At 41.9% G+C, this 21,817-nt stretch overlaps 1 protein-coding gene across 2 annotated transcripts in view; it reads right to left on the bottom strand.

The window, feature by feature from the left end:
• The window catches only part of LOC109473640 (lysosomal protective protein-like), a 76,563-nt gene that overhangs the window by 13,169 nt on the left and 41,577 nt on the right, over positions 1-21,817 (bottom strand). Inside the window, exons 1-3 of one of the 2 annotated variants that reach the window (XM_019773576.1) lie at positions 15,817-15,870; positions 14,487-14,651; positions 9,524-9,635 (exon numbers count right to left, since the gene is read on the bottom strand). In XM_019773576.1, coding sequence (XP_019629135.1) covers positions 9,524-9,635; positions 14,487-14,651; positions 15,817-15,845 — 306 coding nt within the window. In that variant the 5' untranslated portion in view covers positions 15,846-15,870. Of the gene's footprint in view, positions 1-9,523; positions 9,636-14,486; positions 14,652-15,816; positions 15,871-21,817 lie in introns of those variants that run through there. The other variant, XM_019773577.1, reaches the window with a different exon arrangement.

Here is a 21,817-nt window from a genome sequence, read left to right as displayed (position 1 = left end):
AACCACACTTAAATTCTTCAAATTGCACATAAAATTTTTGAAACTTTGCACATGGCTTTAAAAAAAGAATTTCAATCCCTGAAGATGTAATGTCAATCGAACATTGAAGTTGAAGACAATAAAGAACAATTGACAGGGATGCTGATGATATAAGGACGTAAACTCAAAAGTACGTACAGTGATCAGTAAAGCTGTGTGCAAAGTCTACAGGCATGTCTCCCCATTGTCAACAAAGTGACAGTGAAGTGGCAAGTTCACTGAACTGCTGGTTTGCATACATAAGGAACAGTTTTGGGACTGACTATGCAGATAGTCCTGACCGATTACACAGTTGGGACAGAAAAAGACCTGTGATCTATTTATAGTAGCATGATGATTTACCACTGTGCCACTGTGTATAACTTACATGTGTTATCTATTGGGGTGAGAAGAAATAAGATGGTTCATCATTACAGTAACAGGGAACATACAATAGAAATGGCTCTTAAACTTGTATTTGCTATAATTGTCTTCAATATGTAGAGCACTTAGTCAAGAGTAATGAAATGTCCCTGTTGGTTATGTGTATTGACTTTAAGTTCAGTGTGTGGGTTAGACTAGAGTGGTTTGTGGTGCCTCTGAGATTTCTTGGCACTGTCAGCTTGGCCAACAAAATTGGCCCACTACCAGATTGGCTTTGAATTTGATGTTGTTCTTTCACTTTTTCATTTTGACGGCTTCTTTAATCCTTAAAGAATGGCAAAGTGTACATCATACTAACAAAGCAGCTATCAAAGCAGCTTAACTTCTTCTACCAACATAACATAAAGATGAAGTTTGACAGCATTCAATTTCTGGGCATAGTCAAACTTAAAGCAGCCTGGATGCCAAACCCACACTAGGCCTAAAGTTAGGCAGCCTGATCAGGGCCTAACTCAGGGGGGCTGTGGTAAAATTTCCTTGGGTGCATGTTGGCCCTGAAGCCCAGGACTGGCCTGTGTAGGCCCTGGAAACAGTCTGGCACCCAGGCTGAACTTGAAGTTGCTTGGTTTACCAAACTAACTAAGCAAGGTTAAAGTTGGACATTGACCTTAAACCTAACCTATTCATTAGCTGTTTGTATTTGAAGACAGTAATTAGCCAGTGCATTTTACTCTGCATCTGTTACGAGAGTAGAAAGTCTTCATTTGGTTAATCACCCAGCAAGAGTCATCCTGCAAAACTTCCCTGTTCCAATTGAACCAATCAGGGCCTCAGCCAGAGATGTGTGCCAAAATCAGGGTCAGTTCCAAGCCGGAGACTGCTCCTGATTTCTGTCCGGAGGTTTTATGGCTGCTAAGTGGATGTGAGGAGGGTATGATACAGTCCAGAGGCCTGCCCACTGTGCTTAATACCCCCTTGTCACCGCATGAGGGCGGGGATCAGAGCGGGCCAGCCCAGCCCCGATGGTTAGCACCCACTGGGAGGGAAACGTGTCACGTCTGCCGTCCCGTCTTCACCAGACCCGCGCCCTGGCACCATGCCGTGAGCGCGCGGCGCAGCGCGAGGCTCGGGCCATAAAGTCGCAGGGTGGTGTCCATATACTTCACTGGTTTTCCTCACACACTACAAGTCAAGCCCACAGAAGCAGGCGAGGTGAAACGGCTGGGACGACCCCCTTCTCCTCCCTCCAACCTCCTCACTTCAATTAGATTGGCAAAAGCTGACCCAGGAAATTATCACAATAAAGACCTCTCCAAAATTAAGTTAAAACCAGCCGCCCCGCATTTATTCTGCTAAAATGAAATTATGAATCAATCCACTTTGTGCTGGATACTTTTTTCCACAGTGATTAGGGGGACCGTGTCATTGCAAAAACAACTAGGATGAATTGGATCAAGTAAATCATGCTGAAATGTCTTTAAGGAGATTAAAACTTGCCATTGTATCCCACAAAGTCACCTTCTCTGACCCATACATGTTATAGTTGGGACCTGGTGGACCTAATTCATAACTCAAAGTATTGTGATAGCCAGAGGTAACATATGCATAAGATGTCACTGGACTTTCAGTACATAGCTTGTTTTCACAGTGTATTGAAAGTTTATCATTTTCCTTAAAAGTAAATAGAAAGCCATTCACATTCACATTGCTGTACATTCACATTGCTGTGCAATGTTCTGTCACATTATGCAGAAAAATAATTACAAGTAAAAAGAATATCAGTTCAAAGCCAACGATCACACATAACATTTTTTAATTCACCTTGCCTGTCTTCCAAAATATTACAATTAATAAATTTACTTTCCTGTTCCTATCACTTGAAGTATTACAATATTGGTCATATCTGTGGGATCATTTAGCTGTAAGTCATGTTTTATAAGAGTAATAGCCAAACCTTATAACTTACAAATTTCTACAGGAAACATTTTGTAGCAGAAATATTGCTGAGATACACCAACAAGATGAGAAAGTTTACTTCAGTGCACAACATTTGACTTTGCTGCTAATCAGAGATTTAGTTCAGCAGTGTCTAAGATTGTTGAGCTGGACTATTTTTCAGCAACTCTTAACCTAATTCCTCACTTAGCCATCGACCCCTGCTACTGACAAGGACAGTGCTCCGAGACGGCAGGCTTTGACCTAATTCTATTTCCACGGAATTTACAGTGTTGCATGACAAGCCACCATAACATGTCAGACCCCCTGTGATTGGTCTGCTTCCGCTGGAGCTACTCCTGCACGAGAACTCTGCATAACTGTCACAGCCAATAGGAACAGGGGATAATAATGTAGTTTAACACTTTGGAAAAACGGACACAGGATAACAGTCAATTTTTCCTTCCAATGATACCAACAAAATTCTGAGCTCAAAGCTTTCCTGTGAGTTATTAAAAACCAATGATAAAATTCTGAATAAAGTAATAAGGATTCAATAGATTTTTACTGTCCTGAACATTTTACAATGCCTTAACAGTTACTTATTGAAATATATACATGTACATGAATATTTTTATGAACATGATATTGAATACCAACATATTTTCTTTAGGTTTCTACACCACCTCCTACTTATCCACTGATGGTATACCATCTCAACACAGGAGAGCACTATTACAGTGGTAGATATAATTTCATCTTCTTTAGAATCTTTTCTTTATGGATATGGTAACAGTTACCCTTTCCTAGTAAGGATAACTTTGGGCCACTCCTTAGAAGTGATTAGTAAATATGACAAAGCAGCTTTGACACATATTCCCTTCAATATAATCACATATTCATCTTCTGTGAACAGAAAATTGTCCCAGAATCTTATTAACACAGCGGGTACAGGATAGGGAGGTATCATACATGTATTAATCACTGAGCTGGGGGCGACTGTTAACTCCAATTGGGGTCATCCTATCCACACGAATCAGCCAGCATCAGCCACTGTTGTGGATATCAGTGAGTAAAGCTTACGATGGGGCGGAGTTTCTCGGAAAGTGACCTAGTCATGATACGCATTCCTCACCAAAGAAGGTCCTTGCAACAAACAACGATGGCGCCAGGGCTTATTGTGCCTGTGAAGGGGATATCCCCTCGGTGGTTCTACACAGAAGAAAGGAGAAAAGTGGCTTTCTCCACATCAAAGGTATGATCAGGCGAAAGGCCATGTACAGAGTCGCACACATTCACACACACACACACACTGTGTACTGACTCCTTCCCTCTCCTTCCATTTCACTGACGTAGAACCACCACAGATGTGAACCTTCTAGGCCTTACAGATTTACCAAGGCAGTAGCTTACAACTTAAGGAAAAATGCTGACTATGCAACCCAAGGCCTACAGGCACCGATGTGTTAATTAGGAGTTGACAGCCTTGCTACAAGTTTGATCAAGTTTTAATGAGAAGCATCAGGTAGAGGGCTTTTCTTTCTACCCTGCAGATACCAGGAGAACTTCAAATTAGGTAACATTTGGGTTGGCTACAGTCTGCTAATGCCTCATTGGTCAGTTTTAAACCTTGTTAAACTCTGGCCTCAGGGCCTTTTCAGGCATACCAGCTATTAAAGTTGCAACGTTAACATACATGAACTCATACTGGCAGGAGATGCTGTGGGAGGGAGTCTGTAGACAAGACTATAATCAGTTGTTTCTGATGACAGCGGTCTCCTTCCATATTACGGTTGGATTGTTCAAAGATATGACTAATACCAGAGAAGGTGAACTTTTCGCTCTCCCCATAGCAGCCTAGAGAGTTTTAAGGATTATAATAATAAGGGTAATTTATGACTAACACTACATCTGGTAACAACTCATAACTGCATTCCTTTACCCTTGTATCAGATGGCTATCTGAAACCAATCTAAGAATATGATTATAATTAATGAAAGCAACTCTAATTTCTAGCAACTTGACAAACCTGACACTTAACTCCCTTCCTATATGGATTCATAGATTCAACTAATAGATACACTTACCACTGGCACATCCCACCCTTTCCTCTGACCAAAAACATGACATGAGTCACACTTCTCTTTCATGTCTACCCTGATCTACTGACGCCTCCATAAACACTGATCTGTAACCTTGGCCTTGAAGGTCTTTTCCTAAGGATTACAAAGATAAGGGCGATTCCACCATTTGATAACCCCTATTATTTTCTGCCAAAAAGTGCAGACATCAACACTATACTTGTCAGCATCAATTTCTCCATATCATTCAATAAACTGCAAAATATTTTAGATTTCTTTTGGTTGATGATAGCTTTTGGTCCAATGGGATTAAATTTCAGGTCCCTAGCAGATTCCTTCCAAACTGCAATAGTTTCTTTTTTGTTTGTAAAGAGGTTAATTCAAAAGCTTATAAAACATACCCTGGAATACTCAGAATGTACTTGGGAATATTATTCTCTTGTATCAACATTCTCTTGTATCAACCTCTATTTCTTAAAATATAATTTTTTTACATATCAAAATATCTAAGAATAAGGAGAACTGTCTGTAAGATGTCTGTCAATACCTGGGGCTCAAGCAGGTGAAAGCATCACCCTAATGCACCAATACCTCCCATACACCACAGGACTAAATCAACACAAACTGTGTGAAGGTGTCAAGTCAGGTCAAGCACTTTGGCCTAACCACCAGCTCATTGCCTGTATCCATCCCCCCTCTGGGTCAAATGGTGAAGATATCATGACATTCCGACTGGGAAAATTTGATTTAGAAAGAAGATCCTGAGAGTACATTTACTTGGGTCAGAATATTTTAGGTTATCATATAGATTATTATAGAGACAAACGATGAGGCAGATTTTGTTATGGGAGCGATAACCCCCACAGGGGAGGCCGCAGTTGGAATAAACACCTGCCCTGGGGTGCAGTCATTAGAATTAACACCTGTCCCCGGGGCTTAGTACTCTACCCTAGGGTACATGCATGGAGACAACCTTGGGAGGACTAGTTGGTTTCTGGTAGGGGATTTGAAATCAAAGTGAAGAATGGAAGTCTAGTAGACAGTTTGCTTGTTTGAGCAGACTTTGGTATGAGCCTAAATATCCATTTGGTGATTGAATCTTACTTCAAAATTTGCAGACTTTGTAGATAGTAAGAGTAAACTTAAATGAAGACAGGGGCTAGTACAAATTGCTTTGTCATGGGCATTGTTACCAAATGCTGTCCCCTTGAATACTAATAGTTTGATACCAATACTTACAAATCCAGTGGCATCTTTTGAAATTAGATTTGTATTGTATAAATAAAATATTCAGTATAGCCCAATAGTGGCCGCAAAGCTTGTCAGTATAGACAAGTACAATGAAGTACGTACCATTGAATATAATTTGTCACCATGCACAATGACAGTTAAAGTCCAGTAGAATTTTTTAAGCAAAGATATAATGCATTCAGTCCAGCACAGTAATATAGAGTCAGAAAGATAATATCATGTGGGGATGTAAAGATGCTGACAGTCATTTTGATAAACAAAAAGTTGAAAGAAAAGCCCAAAGATAGATTTCCTATGACTTTGAAGAAGCCAGATGTCATGTACGTTCTGGTTGCTGCTCCTTTTTTGTAAGAAGTTGATTCAAACCAGGCTCATGACTCCAGGCCTTATTTTTCCCAACGAGGCCAGTGCTATTTTTTTATTAGCAGGCCAGGCACAGGGGCACTTAGTGAGCCAAATGTCTACGAACATCGCCTGAAGGCAAACCACGGGCCACATTGCTGCGATTCCACAATACTGAGCCATGAAGCAGGGGATCCAACACCAAATTGAAATGGTGTGTGAACTTGAGGAAACGACCAGAAGGGAAAGCAGCAACCAGTATCAAGTACATCCCCAAAAGCCACATATAACCAGTCCCAAATTACCTTTGAAGTGAAACCATACCCCTTCTTCCCACAGTTTACCTGTAGAATTACGAACGTCTGCAGGTGACAAATTAATGGCTGGTTTTACAGCGAGTAAAGTATGTAGTAGTGGAGAATTCTTGTTGTCCCCAAAGTTGCAGGCTGTGTGAGGAAGTGATGAGGTGATAAGAGCAGCATCCAGTGCAAGCTTGTCACCAGGCCATCAATTATGTGTGTTGGAGGCAGACTTCACAAGGGACTGGAGCAGGTTGGCAGGGCAGCGCAGGAGTTGTAAAAGTGCTGTTCTGTTTGTCGTCTACTTGTACAGACTCACCTTCTACTTGTAAATACATGTACTCACATTCTGACAGAACACCCAAGAATTTAATGCTAAATGTGGCTGCCAAAAAAAGTCTCTCCTGGTTAGCCATTGTCATCATTGGTCTGTTGCCTTCAATCCTCAGTTGTGAACAGCATGACTCAGAAAGTTATAAACTGATTTTTCATGTTTTCAATCATAAATTGATTGGGTAGGCTCTAGCACTAAATCCAGATGCTTTTCAATAAGATATTTTTACCTCCAATGGAGACACCTATCTTGGAATTATCTTAATTTTTGGAATGCTGGAAAGAATCTTAAGACCATCATATTAACACACTTTCTACTACTGTACATCTGAGCTAATGAGAAACAGAATAAAAGATAGCCTATAAATCTGGACAGATGTTTACACTTGATGCAAGCAGGACTACATGTATATGAGAAAACAGTACTGTAACAACTCTTTTCCTTAGCCTAGCCAGGAAAACAGCTGGAGAATTGGGCTCATAAACAAACTTATAACAAACAGCTTCTGGAAAAGCCATGCAGACAAGTTTACAGCCAGTAACTCCATCATCAAGATGTGAGAAGAGTTGTGGGCACATTTCACCAACTGCCAGGAGAGGTGGTGATAGGCTGTGAACCTGAATCTGGACAGAGACGACCGCTCCAGAGACGTCCTCAGCCTTGGAGAGCCCGTCAGCCTTGGAGAGCCCGCGGCACGTGTGTGCGCCTCTGGTACTTCCTGTCCCTTTGTCTTCCACCACATGTTGTGCTCCCCCCCAGTCAGACAGTCAGACGAAAACTCTGGCTTCAAAAGAATTCTTAGAACGACTCGGATCTCAAGGTGTTGCTGCTCATGCGGGGATTGCTCTGGGCTACGGACGCGTCCTCTCCTAGGACTTCTACAGGTCAGGCCTCGGAAACTTCTCATCGCCGCTACATCTGAGAAGCCGCAAAAACACCAACACTTTTCCTCTCAGCCTGCCAAAAACAAAAACTAACAAGGGACATCAAGTTATGATGGACATACTGAAGCAAGTAAAGGTCTTCTCAACCTAGGACATCTGTGTTGGAAACTGAAATGGAAGACAGTGTGCTGTGAAGTGATAATAGCGCAGAGAAAATTTGGTGATCTGAAAGCTGAGGAAATATTTCAGGAGTTAGAAGTTCTCCCCCTAGAGACGGCAGTGGGCCCTCCAGAGGTCCCAGAACAGACAACCTGTCCTGAACCACCGAGCAGCCAAATACTTGCTTTGTAAGCCGCTAATTCCGGAAAATCTACCTCCGACCCTTAGCCCAGTCCAAGGGAGGGTCATCCAGGCTGCATCACAACTTAACACATTTTCTGCACCTGTGTATGTGCCAACCACAGGAACTCAATAAGGACAGGTGTTTAGTAGTCTCACTCCTCTGCAGCAATGGTGAACATACCTGTATCTTACTCCACCTCTCTGAGATACCTAAGTTGTTTAAGGCATGGTTTAGTGAAACATTATGTGGGCATCTATTAGAAATCCTCAACTAAACCTTTCCATGCCCTGGATCTGTGGTCTGCCAAGCTCTACTCCATAGAGAAATCTGGTATTCTCCTATAGCTGTTTTCTTAAAGGTTAAGCTTCAGTTTTGCGAGTCCTGATCCTAAGCTACATGCATCAAGAGGCCTTTGTGCAGATTTTGCAACCATGCAGCTTAGAAATCAAAATGGTATACAAGACTGCTCTAAAGGACACAGCATCCAGAATCATCTTTATCATCAAAGAATCAATTCTGGAAAAAGTTGAAATTCCATGTTCTTTGTAGCCTCCTTAGGGACGAGCGGTGAGGAGCCAGACAGATCCGCTGGGTTAGGCAAGTATTCGGATCTCTCCAGAAGGTCATGTCTAATTGGGGAGACTTGGCGCCATGATCAGGTGGACATCAGGTGGTCTGAGAGAACCAGGTGGACAGACACATCAGCTGGGAGGGGGTATCATGGCACATGACAGGCCACAGTCCCTCTGTCAACCACGGGGGACACGGGAAAGGTTGCAACTTTTCAGCTTATTACCTTCAGTAGCCTTTCCACTTTTGGATATACACTTGACTATGTAAGGTCACATGATGAACTTTTCAGAGCGAAGAAAGAGGGCAGATGCCATTTGAAAGCTTCTCTAAAAGATTAACATTTAGTCGTGCTTAATGGTTTAATCCAAACCATGCTAGGAGTTTAGTTGTGTGTGAACTAGCTTTTGAACAGTACGTATGCAGTGGTTTTGTGTTGTGGAAATTTGCATGATCAACTTGCAAGTCAAATCTTGACTTAATACCAGTCAAAGTCATGAGCTCCAACATGGTGCTAGACTGTTGGTACATGCCATAATCATCAGTTTGTCATGTGTTTAAGGAGAGATTTGTATCAAGCTCACCATAAAACACATTACAATACTTTAAAAGACTTGGAATACACCATGCTGTGTAATATCTCAGGGCATTCAGTTCCCAATGCAGTTTATACTTACCACATCCAAGTACAGTTCTGTTGTGTTTTACCTTATGGCCATTTATACAAGGTTACATGGTACACAGTATTACATCCATATAAATTTTCTTAAAATTTAGACAAAACTTGCTTAGCAAGAACATTTATTCAGAAACCAAACATATTTTTTCCTTTTGTGATTATGCAATGGTACCAAAACACACCTGATACACATTGCAACCTATTTAATGTTACAGCTCTGTCGAAAGACTTTGTGACAATGTTCAACTCTCCTATAGTCAATGAAAAGATAGATGAAAATTTATATTGAGTGCAAGTATAAGTACATTGTACATACAGATACATCTAACAGGTTGTATTCTAATTCTTGCAGGTGGATACAGAGTGGTGATATAGTTCCTCCCATGATGCACCTGTTACCTACCTGGAAGGGTCCATTCTGCATGAGGAGGGCGTAGAGTGAGCTGCAGCCTGGCCCTCCTGACAGCCACAGGACCAGAGGGTCATGGACTGGGCTGGACTGGGACTCAACCAACCTGTGTGGGTAGAGAAGGACATTCTAAGTATTACCAAGTCAATTCTACAACTCTATGACTTTATGAATGGAGTGGAAGACATAAAGTTGAAGCTTAGCCTGAGATCAAAGCATCTTTATGATTATGTTATTAAAATCATCATGTTAAAATTATTCAAGTTACATCTTCTTCAATGCTCTGTTTTATTTCTCTTTTTCACATTTCACATTTCAGTACCGGGCAATCTACTTTTGGACAAGATAACCACAACAAAACAAAACATTTTCCAACTTACATCCAATTTTAAAAATGCCATCCACCAACTGTTCATATAATGTGAATTCTGTATCTAGTATGGAGGATATGTTCCTTTCATTTGTACATAATGTAAATTTCTTTTTGTACCAAATGTGTGTTATTTTTACCAAGTTATCTGTTGTATATGTGTCTTTATTCTAGTATGAACCATGGAAGTTTAGCCTTTTGTAGAGGGCATCGGAATGAAGACAATAAAGACAAAGACAATTTTGTTTCATTTTTCTTGCAACTTCTTACCCGCATTTCAATACCCTGTCAATACCTGAACCAGTTGCCTTAAATAGAAAACAGACTCCATAAGCTTTTACTGCCTCTTACTTGTTACAAGTCATATAGTTTTTCACAGCGGAAAGGCAACAAACATGTCTGGAGGAAGTTTTCATTACCCACATTGTAACAGAATTGGTTCCAGGCAGTGTGGAGTGTACAGGATGCAGTGTGAGGGTGAGAGGGAGGGGTAGCACCTGTTGTGTTGTAAAATAATACCTAACCCAACAGGGCACTGGGAGGATGAAGGGAAAGTCACTCCACCTGGAAACAATGTATAAGCTATTATAGGACCAGCTGGTGCTGCTATAGAGTTTTCACAACTTCTAATTTGTTGTGTATTGGATACATTGACTCAACACATGCATCCCTCAGATGCATGGACTTGGTTGCAATTTTACTACATGTACTTGGTTGATGCAGAGTAACTTTCTATTGTGTACATACTACACAAGACACTGCTATACATGTAGTATGGGTATATCCCTCCCAAAAACAACATTCAAATGTATTGCCATCTTCACCTGGTTCTAATTTCTGCGACTTGCCCAAAGCAGTATTTCCCTTCCCCCTTACACAATCAATTAACAGCTAATACAGGATTCATTTAATTATTGCCACAAGCCAGAGAGAAACATGCCTCATCCAGGCAGGGCGGAAACCCTGTGTACCCAGTCCCAGGGAAGGTCTATGGTTACAGACAGGGGATGAGCTCGGTCCTTTCATGTGGCAAAGGAGCCCCTCTCCTACCCTGGGGCTGGCACAGTACACTGGCACGGATCCAAAGGAACTCATTATCACCTACACATTTCAGCAAACATAAACATCTTAGAGTTGATAACCCACAGATAGGACATGTGGAGGACTGTTGATGATGTCCATGCTATTTTATTTCAATTTTCACTTCTGTCAAAATTAACTATGAATTTATTAGTGCTGAAGTGATGATGATGATGAAGTGTAAACATCATTGTCTGACCATGAACATGAGACCAAGCCATTTTCACATGTACACTATTGATGTGTACACAAGTACAACACCTTAGTTAGCATACATAGTCACCAGTAATAGTAGTATATTCTGTCATAAGCTTTCAGTGTTTAATCAAATATCCCTGAGTAGATAACAGTAGAGAAAGAAATCATGTTTTTGGTAGCAATGGCAATCATTTCTGGATGTGTACAAATGTAGTTGGGACAGGCCAATGAGGCAAGTATGCTACGGGAAGGAAAAAAGGAAAGTGAGAGAAGACAGGTACTATGTACAATGTGTACTATTTACAGGTTCATTGTAAAAGTGAAATTCCCTAGCTCTTTTCGACAAGCACAATGAACAGGGGACCACAGCTTAACATCCCATCCTAAGGACTGTGACCCTTTTTTGGTAACCAGGTTGTTGAATAAGCGACAACAACCATGATTCAAACTCGCAGCCTCTTGGTCGAGAGGCAGGGTTGCTAACCACTGGACCATCCATGCTACTAAGAAAACCCTGCTGGACATGTAGATGAAAGCTGGACATCACAAGTGTGTGGACAGCTGCTGATAATGGAACCTTGGCCTGTCATCAGTCCTGTCAGCTGTACCCTGACCTTGTCGGCATCATAAAGCTACAAGGTCAGCCATGCATTACATGACCGGACCAGATCTCATACCAAGGGGGAAGATATGTGATATCTTTGATTTGTGGCAAGAACGGAAATTCTCAGTAGCACTGCAAGACTTACAACTCTTTTGTTGGTCATTGTTGTCTAGTTCTGTTGCTGTATTTCCTTTTAAAAAGGAAAGAGTACACCTACATGTATATGAAAAGTAACAAAGAATGATATTGGTTATCTTTTGCACTTATGCATGTCCAAATACATTGAAATGACAACTACAGAGTCAGCAAAGCTTATACTTCTAGTGACAAAGAACAACATGTAAAACCATTTATTGTACATGTAGATCTACATCTTGCTACCCATTCATTCTGTTTTCCTTTCTTTGAAGTCCAATGTCAGGAAAATACTTTGTACTTGTACTTGTACTTGACTCTGTCTAACTCAAGTCAGGTTGGTAGGAAATTTCCCCATGGCTCTCTAAGCCTTTCCCTTGGGAACTGGGCGTTCTTTCCACAACTGAGCTGGTTTTAATTGTTACAGAAAGGCCTGGCAGGACATCTGAGGTGCAGAGCTATCACAGCTAATCCCAAAGCGATCTATCTTGTATGAGGTAAGGCTTCCAGTGGTCTCCTGGTGCCATTAATCTGTAGTAGGAGAGCCTTGGTCCCCTCCCTCTCAACATGTCTGGGTGTAAAGTAGTTTGGGGTAGGTGTAGGGAGGGGCACAGAGGGTGCATGACTAATATGGTGGCATCCAGTCCAGGCAGGTTTATTGGAAACGGCACTCAGGGGGTCACATCTCTATTTGTTCCATGTCAACAAGTTTCCAGAATAGGTACAGAAGTCAGCAGACAGCCAGACACTTGGATCATAGGTTGTCCTGGGAGAAAATCATATCCTGTTATAGACCTGTGTAGAAGGGCATGCCCTCCTGCCACCATGGTAAAAGATGTCCAACAATACTTTGAATTTCCCCAAAGAATCTTTTCAGCATGATTTTCTAAACTCTGTCATACAAATCCTACATATAGCATAACAACTTGAAGCTTAAAGAAAACATGTCCACTGTTTTTTTTCACTACATATTACCACATTAATTTTATGTACGTTGTATGTGACCAACTGTCCATTGTTTGAAGACTTTAACCAACCATTGCCAAAATTTAGGTCCAAGTTCATTCAGCTCAGTAGTTAGTCACTGGGAAGGGTGACAGAGGAGCACATGATCCCATTAAACAGTTAATTAAGGCAATCCTTGGGTGAAAGCAGCCAAGAAGAAATCTTCACGTTTGTGTCACAGGTGTCATGGGGCCCAGACGGCAAGATCATCTCACAAGGAGAAGGCTAAGGGAAGGCCAAGGTTACGGTATTGACACTCAGAGACTGGAAGTTTTCCTCTATAGTGCAGAGGAGAAGGGCAACATTGTTGAACACATATTCACACACATCCTGCTTCCTTTTTACAAGGTTGGTCCTGTGATTAACCCCTGAAGTATCACACTGTTTTATCCAACTGTGAGGTTTACACTTTTTAAGGCAAGCTTGACGAGCTAGGATTTTGTAGTTTACTTTCCTGTTGATTCTTTTGAATGATCCATACTCATGACTTTTTGTTTGAGAATATATTTCTATTTTTAAAAGTACCAAATTACCAATGTATGAAGTGGCAAAATTTATCCATAATCATGTGACCTATGATCAATATCATTTCACCAAATTGTAAATCTAATTAGGAAAGAAGAAGAATATAATCCTTTTCACAACTTATCACTATGCTGTACTTGTTTTTTTTATACATAACTTAACTGAAACTTTACAAGAAATATAGTCTCAAGACTCTCAATTGCAGAAGTCAGTACAAGGCTGTGGAAGGGCAGGCTAAGTTACTGGAAGAAGCATGCCAATTCATCATACCAGTGATCCCACTTTTATGTGAGTATATAAATACCTACTTATCGTGTCTTGAGGACATATCTGATACTCTGCCATACTTAAACATGGGAAAAGTTGCCTCACAAATCATGCAGTATGTCCAGCCTCTCATTAATCACTGCCTATGTGTGACTAACAGGTCTGAACCTCACAGTATGGTTCCAATTTGTAGCCCATACTTGTCACATTGGTGTCTGCCTCCTCGATAAGGGTCAGGTGTTCACTAATGTACCCCTGGGCTTTCTCAGGGATGAAAGAAGGAAAGGTTTAGCATGGGAAAGGCAGATCTGGGAGATCACCCTGATCCATATGGCACAGCATACATGTACAAACAACTGTTTGGAAACACCCCCTGTGGAATAGTGGATTGATCCAAACAGGCAGCCAAATATAGCACAGTTTGGACTGATCCACTTGAAACAAAGGGTACTATATACAATGTATACTGGTTTATAGACTAGTTGTGTCAATTATCCATATCTTATCTGGTTGCCCTGTAGGGTAGATTGGTGCAGAATTGATAAAGGTATGGTTTTTCAGTCTGAAAATAGGGCATTCTAAGTGAAAATATTGTCTGAAAATTTAGAGTTTAGGACTCTGGCCACAAGTGTCATGGTTTGGTGAACTCTGAGCAGAATCCCCTCCAAAAACTATGATAACATATGCTGAAAGTATGAGAACACAGCACCCCTGCTTAGAAAAAAAAACAAAGTACAAAATTTAACAGTTGTTTGTAATAGTATACTACTCACCAGTAGTGTAGCTTCTTGGTCCCACTGGCCTGCAGGTAGCCTGAGTAGTGTTTGAAGCTGGGTTGTTTGACCAGCCCCGGCAGGTAGGTTATCTCATCTGAAGGTGTGCCACTGTGGGCCAGGGTCATCAACAACAGGGCAGACAGGTGCCACATCTTACCTGTCCTGTACAGGAACATACAACAAATATAGTCAGTACATTTTATTCCAATATCTTTGGCATATGATTTCAATAACATTGTTAGGCTTTTGCTTTCAAAGGAAATGTATGACCACACACAACCATCTCTTGGGCAAGACTCATCCAGGGACACATGGGTCCCTGTCCTTCATTGGACTTGATTCAAGCTATGGTCTAGTGTGGTCATATACAGTCCTCAAGCAAAACTTAGCAGCATCTATTATAGATATGAGACTATGAGAGTATGACACTGTTATCAGTGGGACTCCAGAAGTGTCTATTTTTGGAACATCCCATACAAGCAATTGCAGTTTACATTTATATCAATTATTATTAGTAGACATATGCAATTTATTGGGAATTAAATCACTCAACAACCGCCTGTATTTTATCACTTACTGGTCGTGACACTGTGGTAATCACTCATATTGATTAAATTCGTTTTTAACCTTTGGACACTGAACTAGCCAATTCTTTCTTGGTTGCACCATTAGGCAGCATGGAAAAGGTCAACCAAAATGTAACAATTCTAGCCTTGCATTACCACACTAACTTTACATCTGGTTGACAGTCAATGCAAAATTTAATGCTTAAACTGTTTACACCACCAGTAGTATACAACAGGATGTGAAGAACTTTCAATATCACCAACTGGGTCTAGGTAAAGTGTTGAGTTTGTTTTTCGAAGAAGTAGTTAGGTGCTTCTTCCTACACTTCTCAGACATACTGTATATTGTATATATAACACAAATCTCATAATTTGCAATAAAACATATCCTGTTGACACAGTTGTGTGTTCTAAATTTTTCATACATTGTGGTGAGTTGTGGCCGGCTTTAGATACGTACACATAGAGCCAAAAGAAACCCCGATATTTCTACAGCACTGGGAAAACGCTAAACATCAAGGAAATAAGACTTCTGCTGTGTATGTTATACAAACAAACGTGGCCGGCTGCAAGATCAGTTGGGAAAATGCCCCCCTCCCCACCCGTCATACAACCCACCGATTTTACACAACTTCTACAACAATGCAGCCACCTGCCATGTAGACAGATCTCTTACAGGTACTACAGAGGATATAAAGGCTGTATATAATACTATCCTAGTGACTAATGAACAAAAACAATCATGGAAAACAACACTCAACCTGTCTTCTCTTCCGCAACTAAAAATCATGTGATTAAACTTTGACCCTGGAATAATCCACTTTCCCATGGGGGCGTAACGTTATATTCAATCGACCTGCGTAAAAATGTTCATTGAGCACCAAGGAGGTTAAACTTCCTTGTTGAACACTAAACAAAGGTATACAAGATTACCTCTTTTTTCATCCTGAAAACTTATGTCTATGTAATATCTGATCTTTCGTTTTAATGTTGTAGCATTGTTCATGTGCAAGTAAGTCGAGTCACGATACTATGCAGCTTGAAAACGTCTTGTAGCTGTATTGATGAAAACTTTCAATGATTATACTCATGATTAAGTCTACAGGTAACTGAAATACATAAAAGTTTTGCCATGTGAAAGTTAACTTGTATTTTTTTTTCTCTCGTTGAACCAACTGGTGCCTGTTTAATTTTCTTTTGTGTCCTTTCTTTTGCTTGAGCATGAAATAAAATTCCGATTTCAAGCACCAATACATGACAATTCATGAGTAGGCATGCAGTATGTGCTTTGCTACCTGGCAAATTTTCTTAGCCCATTCCTTTCTCTTCGCATATTGCTCTTACAAATATGTAACGTTATTCCAGGCATATTTCTTATCCTGACGCCTCTATGATTATATAATAATACAAAGAGCTGTGGCTAGGCGGGAAAGTTAAGATCGGATGAGAAATGGACAAAAAGTGATTCTACAAACAATAACGGTCTTTCTGCAATTTCTTAGAGACTCGACGTGGTCGTATTTCCGGTGGAATATAACTTCGATCAAATCAGATGCAAATCGAGTTATAGTTATTAGATTGCGCGCCGTGTGTTTATAGAAGAGTGAATCCAAATTCCACTGGAATTACGAGGACCGAATGGGAAGATTCCCCGCCTGCGAAATGACGTTACGAGTCCTGAGGAAAAACTCCCAGGGGACCACAATGGCAACAATTTATTTTGGAATGCATATCGATATCTGAGAGAAAATTACATATTACGGATGCATACGTAAAACACCCTTCATGCGTAGAATTGTATGTAACGTATATTTTTGTAATGAAAGTAAGATGATATACTAGCCGTCCAAAAAAGTAAAAGTGTCAATGCACTTTCTACACATGTCAGCACTCGATCCAATATAGATCACCGTCACAGTTCAATTTTCAAATGGACTCTGCACCAAATCCTTATCCAATTACATGGAATCAAGAGCGGCTTCACAATGAAATTTCCGGGTGAAAAATCGGGAAATTATTTGATCGCTATCAATTGATCCCACAGTCTACTATAACAAGGCTTGCTCCCCCGTCTGCAGATTGGATGGAAAGATATCCAGATGTTCGGTCTCGTCCGTCCGTCTGCCGCTAGCTGGGTTTCCTTTGGCTCTGTTCCTCATATCATGACAGCTACAGGGAGAAGGATGTACGGTTTGTACACATATGAAGTGTAACAACAACAACAACGTTCATGATAGCGATAGATTGAGGAGATAGTGTCAGACCGTAGTAGGAAGATGATAGCCAAAAAAGGCATCCCAACTTACCCCTAACCCATACAATTTAGGAGCAACCTTTGCCATTCCATCACATGACCAGCTGCTTCCTTTGGTCTGAAGAAAATAAAGAATGTGGCGCCCCCTCCCTCCCTCTTCCTGCACTTGACACCAAGGCCAAGAATATGCAAACAGCAATCTCAACAGAAATTAAATTTGTTCTACAACAGAATCTCTCAGTAACTGCCAATCTTCTAATGCCCAGAAAAGTGGACAAAAAATCGCGCGGTTTGAAGTAATTTTGTAGCGCTCTCTATACGTACGTTTTATCTAGTCAGGCACATGGCATGTAGTGTACTACCGTGAGAGTTTTCTGTACACTCTTATCCTATCTTTTAGTTGTCGACATCTGGCCGACAGCTTTGAACGCAGTTTGGCGTGGTTATATTCTTCTCGCCAACACGCAGCCAAAAGTTCAGGAAATTTACGAGCACTTTCCCTTTCCATTTCTGAGTGAATGACATTCCAATTTGATAGGAATTCGATCGTGTCTGAGAAACCGCACGTTTTCCAGGGAAGGGAATCACCGATGAATAAAAAATTGCGAGAAAAGTTTCAATGCTGTCGCCAGGAGTCTTTTGTCTCGTTAACGAGCTTTCAATGTCTATATCAAAGGAGCGAGAGAGTGTGAATCGCGCCGGGGAGTTCTAATTGTTGTAAGCCGCAGGTATCTACAGCAATTGTCACGCGCACCGGTACAGACGCCATCCCAGCTCAGAGGATTTCACAAGTGACGACACAAGAAAGTGACGAGAAATATTTCACCATTACTGACACGTTTTCGGCGCCTAAATATTAGTCTAATATTACTTCATTAATTAAGTAGTCTGAGGGCTCGTCTGCCCATTATCCCTGCTTAAGTCATTTACACCTGCCGTGAAACATGAGTCATTTGATTCAATAACACACAAGTGTGACTCATGCGTAGCACGTTTAAGCACCGTTGGGAGAGAAATGCTCAACTTGACCCAGAAGCTGAGTTTCAAAACTAAGGTAAGACTCAGTATTATTGTTAGTGCTGTAATGTACTATCTGCTTGTGTCATAGAAAATATTAGATTTTTCCAATATTGCATCTCTTGAAGTTTGCAAGTTATCCCTATAGATATAGTCCTCCTATCATTCTGAAAGTGCCTTATGCTTTTACATTTCTCGAGCCCTTGTAGATGCTATATTTGATTACTGTTTTGTTCATAATGTGAACGTGAAGTAGGTGATGGCCTTTAACAACTTTCAGTCTGGTTTTTAAAAAAATGCTACTTATGTGTTCCTTGTAAAAAAAAGTGCTACTTTATGTGACTTTGACTGTGTTGCTAGAGCATCTTACAATATTGTGTGGCGGTTCCTGCTTCCCGCACGTAACTGTCATCTTTACGATCACGTATAATGGTGGCGGCTTTAAACAGGGCAGACCGTAAGACAGATTTACGACGATAATGCAATAGCCGGTGGAGATTGTTGACGGAAGTATGCCAATCATCTCTATTGGAGCAGGGAAAGCTAGACTACCCGTCTCCAACTTGAAAAGACGCTCAGACATCCGTCCGCCTCGGCGATGCGCGCAGCATGCCATCCCCCCAATCAGAGGCCCATATTGATACAGGTAGTTGTACGTTCTGCCACAAGGACCGCTTATCAAACGGCTAACCTTGTTTAGGTGTAAAGTGTCGCGATTAGTCTGTAATGCCATTTAATTTGGGCGAATTTCGGGGGATTCTCTGGCGCTGAGATGAGCCCCAATTTCCCCGTTAATTTGACGCGCTTCCGACTTAGGCTCTCGCCGCGATTGTGAGCGTACATGAGAAAGTCCAATGTACATGTCATTTGTGGGCGATGATCCAATTTCTCTGTGAACGGGCACGAGCTGTGGGGTCCGGCTGATCTAATAAGATCGCCGATAACGCGTGGTGGAGGCGGCGTCGTAATTACTGTAGCGACAAGCGCCCATCATCGGGCTGCTTTACACATCATCGGAAGGGCCAGCAGAACGCAGACAAATCCACGGAACGACCCTCACAGCGGCACCAACTCTTCACCTCAAACTTTGAAACGTCTTAAACTTTTCTCAAGACTCCTTAAGATCAGGACGCACGCCCTCAGTCCTCAGAGGGAGGTCCGACTAATATACAACACGAAAAAGCGCCGCAGAGCTCCAGTCATAGCGCCCTGGTGGTTGCTTACGTTATAGAAACACCTCGGTCCCAGCTGATTGCGATCATAACAAAGACAGAGAAGCCGTGGAATACGCGTAATGTAAGCGGGATCAATTGTTTAAATTTGGCGGGATGGATTGCGCGGTGTGATCCCGCCGGCGCCACCCCAATCTCCCATATTACCAGATGAGGCGGACGTGGTGACATGACAATGTCCATGTTCCCTCCGTCTTCTCAAATTCGATAATCGCCGCCCGCTTTGCTGCAAATCCTCCCCACTTTCTTAACGGCACGAGGGAGGACAGTTCTCAAGGTTGAAACAGTGTAGTTTTAAGGACCTGTGATGGAAAAGTTGCTGGGTAGCGTTGACTATAGAACTTCTACCCCAAGCTGACGAACAGAATATGTCTGTCAAACCTTCCATGTCAATTCCCAGAGTGAACTAGAAGGTGTACAAAATAGCGACGTGTTTAAAATATTTGCTTTTTTCCTTATAATCCTCAACAGCAAGCAAGATTAGGCAAAACTCACACTTCGCCATTGACTCTGTTGTTTTAGCACACACCCCACAGTATTGCACAACATTGCTTCCAAACTAAAGTTGACATATATTTGTCTAGCGTATCACTTGACAAGATATTTCTAATAACAGAAAATACATCCTATTGTCAGAATCACTTGGCCTACTAACTATAGGGGAACCAGAATCTGATCTGACGCGGAGTCCACTCTATCCATCTATCAAATCTTGTCAGCGGGCCGGCCGTATTCGGGACGTCAGAAAAATGGAAAACATATTAGATTATCGGTGTCCGTGGAGACCCCATACTGTGTCCTGTCGTCCCGGTTCTTCTTTTTGCTCTTTTTTTGTGGATTAATGACGGGGCACGGAAGACTTGCCGACAATCACCGGGATCAGTCGCCGCGGCCACGGCAGCCCGCCCCGTTTGGTCTACAGGGCGCCGTGAAAATGAAGCGATAACGGGCTTGTTGGTATGTATCAGCCGCTACCATCGCCGGGTTAAATCAGCACAAAGTGTGCAATCACTAAAAATTTACACACTTTAATTCCCGACTAATTGCCGAGTCATCGAACACAAATCAGTGATTCCCATTCGTCCCGTGTCTCCATCGTCACTCCCTGCGTATTCCACCCTACTATCTTAATTGCACGTCCCCCTCTTTGTTTCCAAACTGATGTGCATAACATGAACTGTGTCTGTTTACAACAACACACTGACGTGTTTCTCTATTTGATATCACCCCCATTCATTGTAAACTACGTGTAATTCTTTTCCATTTTGACTCTAATCATGCGGTTGAATTATGAGCAATGCGAGACTTGACTGAAATAGCACAATTATACGCATGACTTGCTGGATAATGTTCTTTGATTTCCCATCTTGGCCATTTTGTGCCGTGTGCTAACCAGTCGGATCCCTACTTGTGAAAGGACGCTGTCAGATTCCCATGGTATCTCCCCAGGCAGCCGCCTAATGTAAACATAGGCACGCGCCCAGCCCGAGGCCTAACGTAAACCTCCGTTGTCGTAATGCCCCTGAGGTCTCCCCACAGAACAGGAGAACGGTACTGCCGTATTTCTGTCTCCAGAGGGGGCTTCTGGTCGCTGACTTACTCCAGAGCAGGAGCCGATACTGTGTCAAACGGTGCTTGGTCTCACTATGTACTGGCTCATTCCACTTTGACTGAAGAGTGGTTTCCGATACTACAGTTATGCCCCATATCATATCCAGTGACTGAACAAAAGTTATACGTATATACTTCAGGCTTGAAAACTATCTAAAATCGCAAATCTTGGCTTAACAGTTTCCAGCTCATGTAATACTTTAATACATACTCAGACCACTGAAAAACCCTTCCCTTCTCGATGCCTCTGTTCCTGTCCCCCTCCCCCCAAATCTCATCTATCATTGTCTGTAAGCCTCCTCTGGCTGGATGTTAGTTCCTTGGCGCGCTTGACGTCACGGTCGTCAGTGGGCGCCTTTCCTCCGAGTCCTCGCCGAAAGTCCTGTCGAGAGACCGGCGTAAACTCCGACCGTAGGAGGGGGAGATACGGGATCAGGGGCGGAGCAACGACAGCTTTGGTCGGTCTCTCGCACGCTCGACACGTCGTTGCTAATCGCTTAATTTGTTTACTTTGACTGCCTGGGTTTATTTGCGTAGCGACTGTTGTGTAAACCGTGAAGGTAATAAACGCCGGTTGGCTGCCGGGTGGGTGGGTACAGGACAGGAAGGCGTGGTGACATGTGGTGGGCCGTGTCGTCAATGGTAAAA

This window comes from Branchiostoma belcheri, unplaced genomic scaffold, assembly GCF_001625305.1.
Source record: "Branchiostoma belcheri isolate BF01 breed outbred unplaced genomic scaffold, Haploidv18h27 scaffold3, whole genome shotgun sequence".
Lineage (NCBI taxonomy): Eukaryota > Metazoa > Chordata > Leptocardii > Amphioxiformes > Branchiostomatidae > Branchiostoma > Branchiostoma belcheri.
Note: the sequence above shows the minus strand (reverse complement) of the source record. Positions and strands in the feature narration are given on the sequence as shown.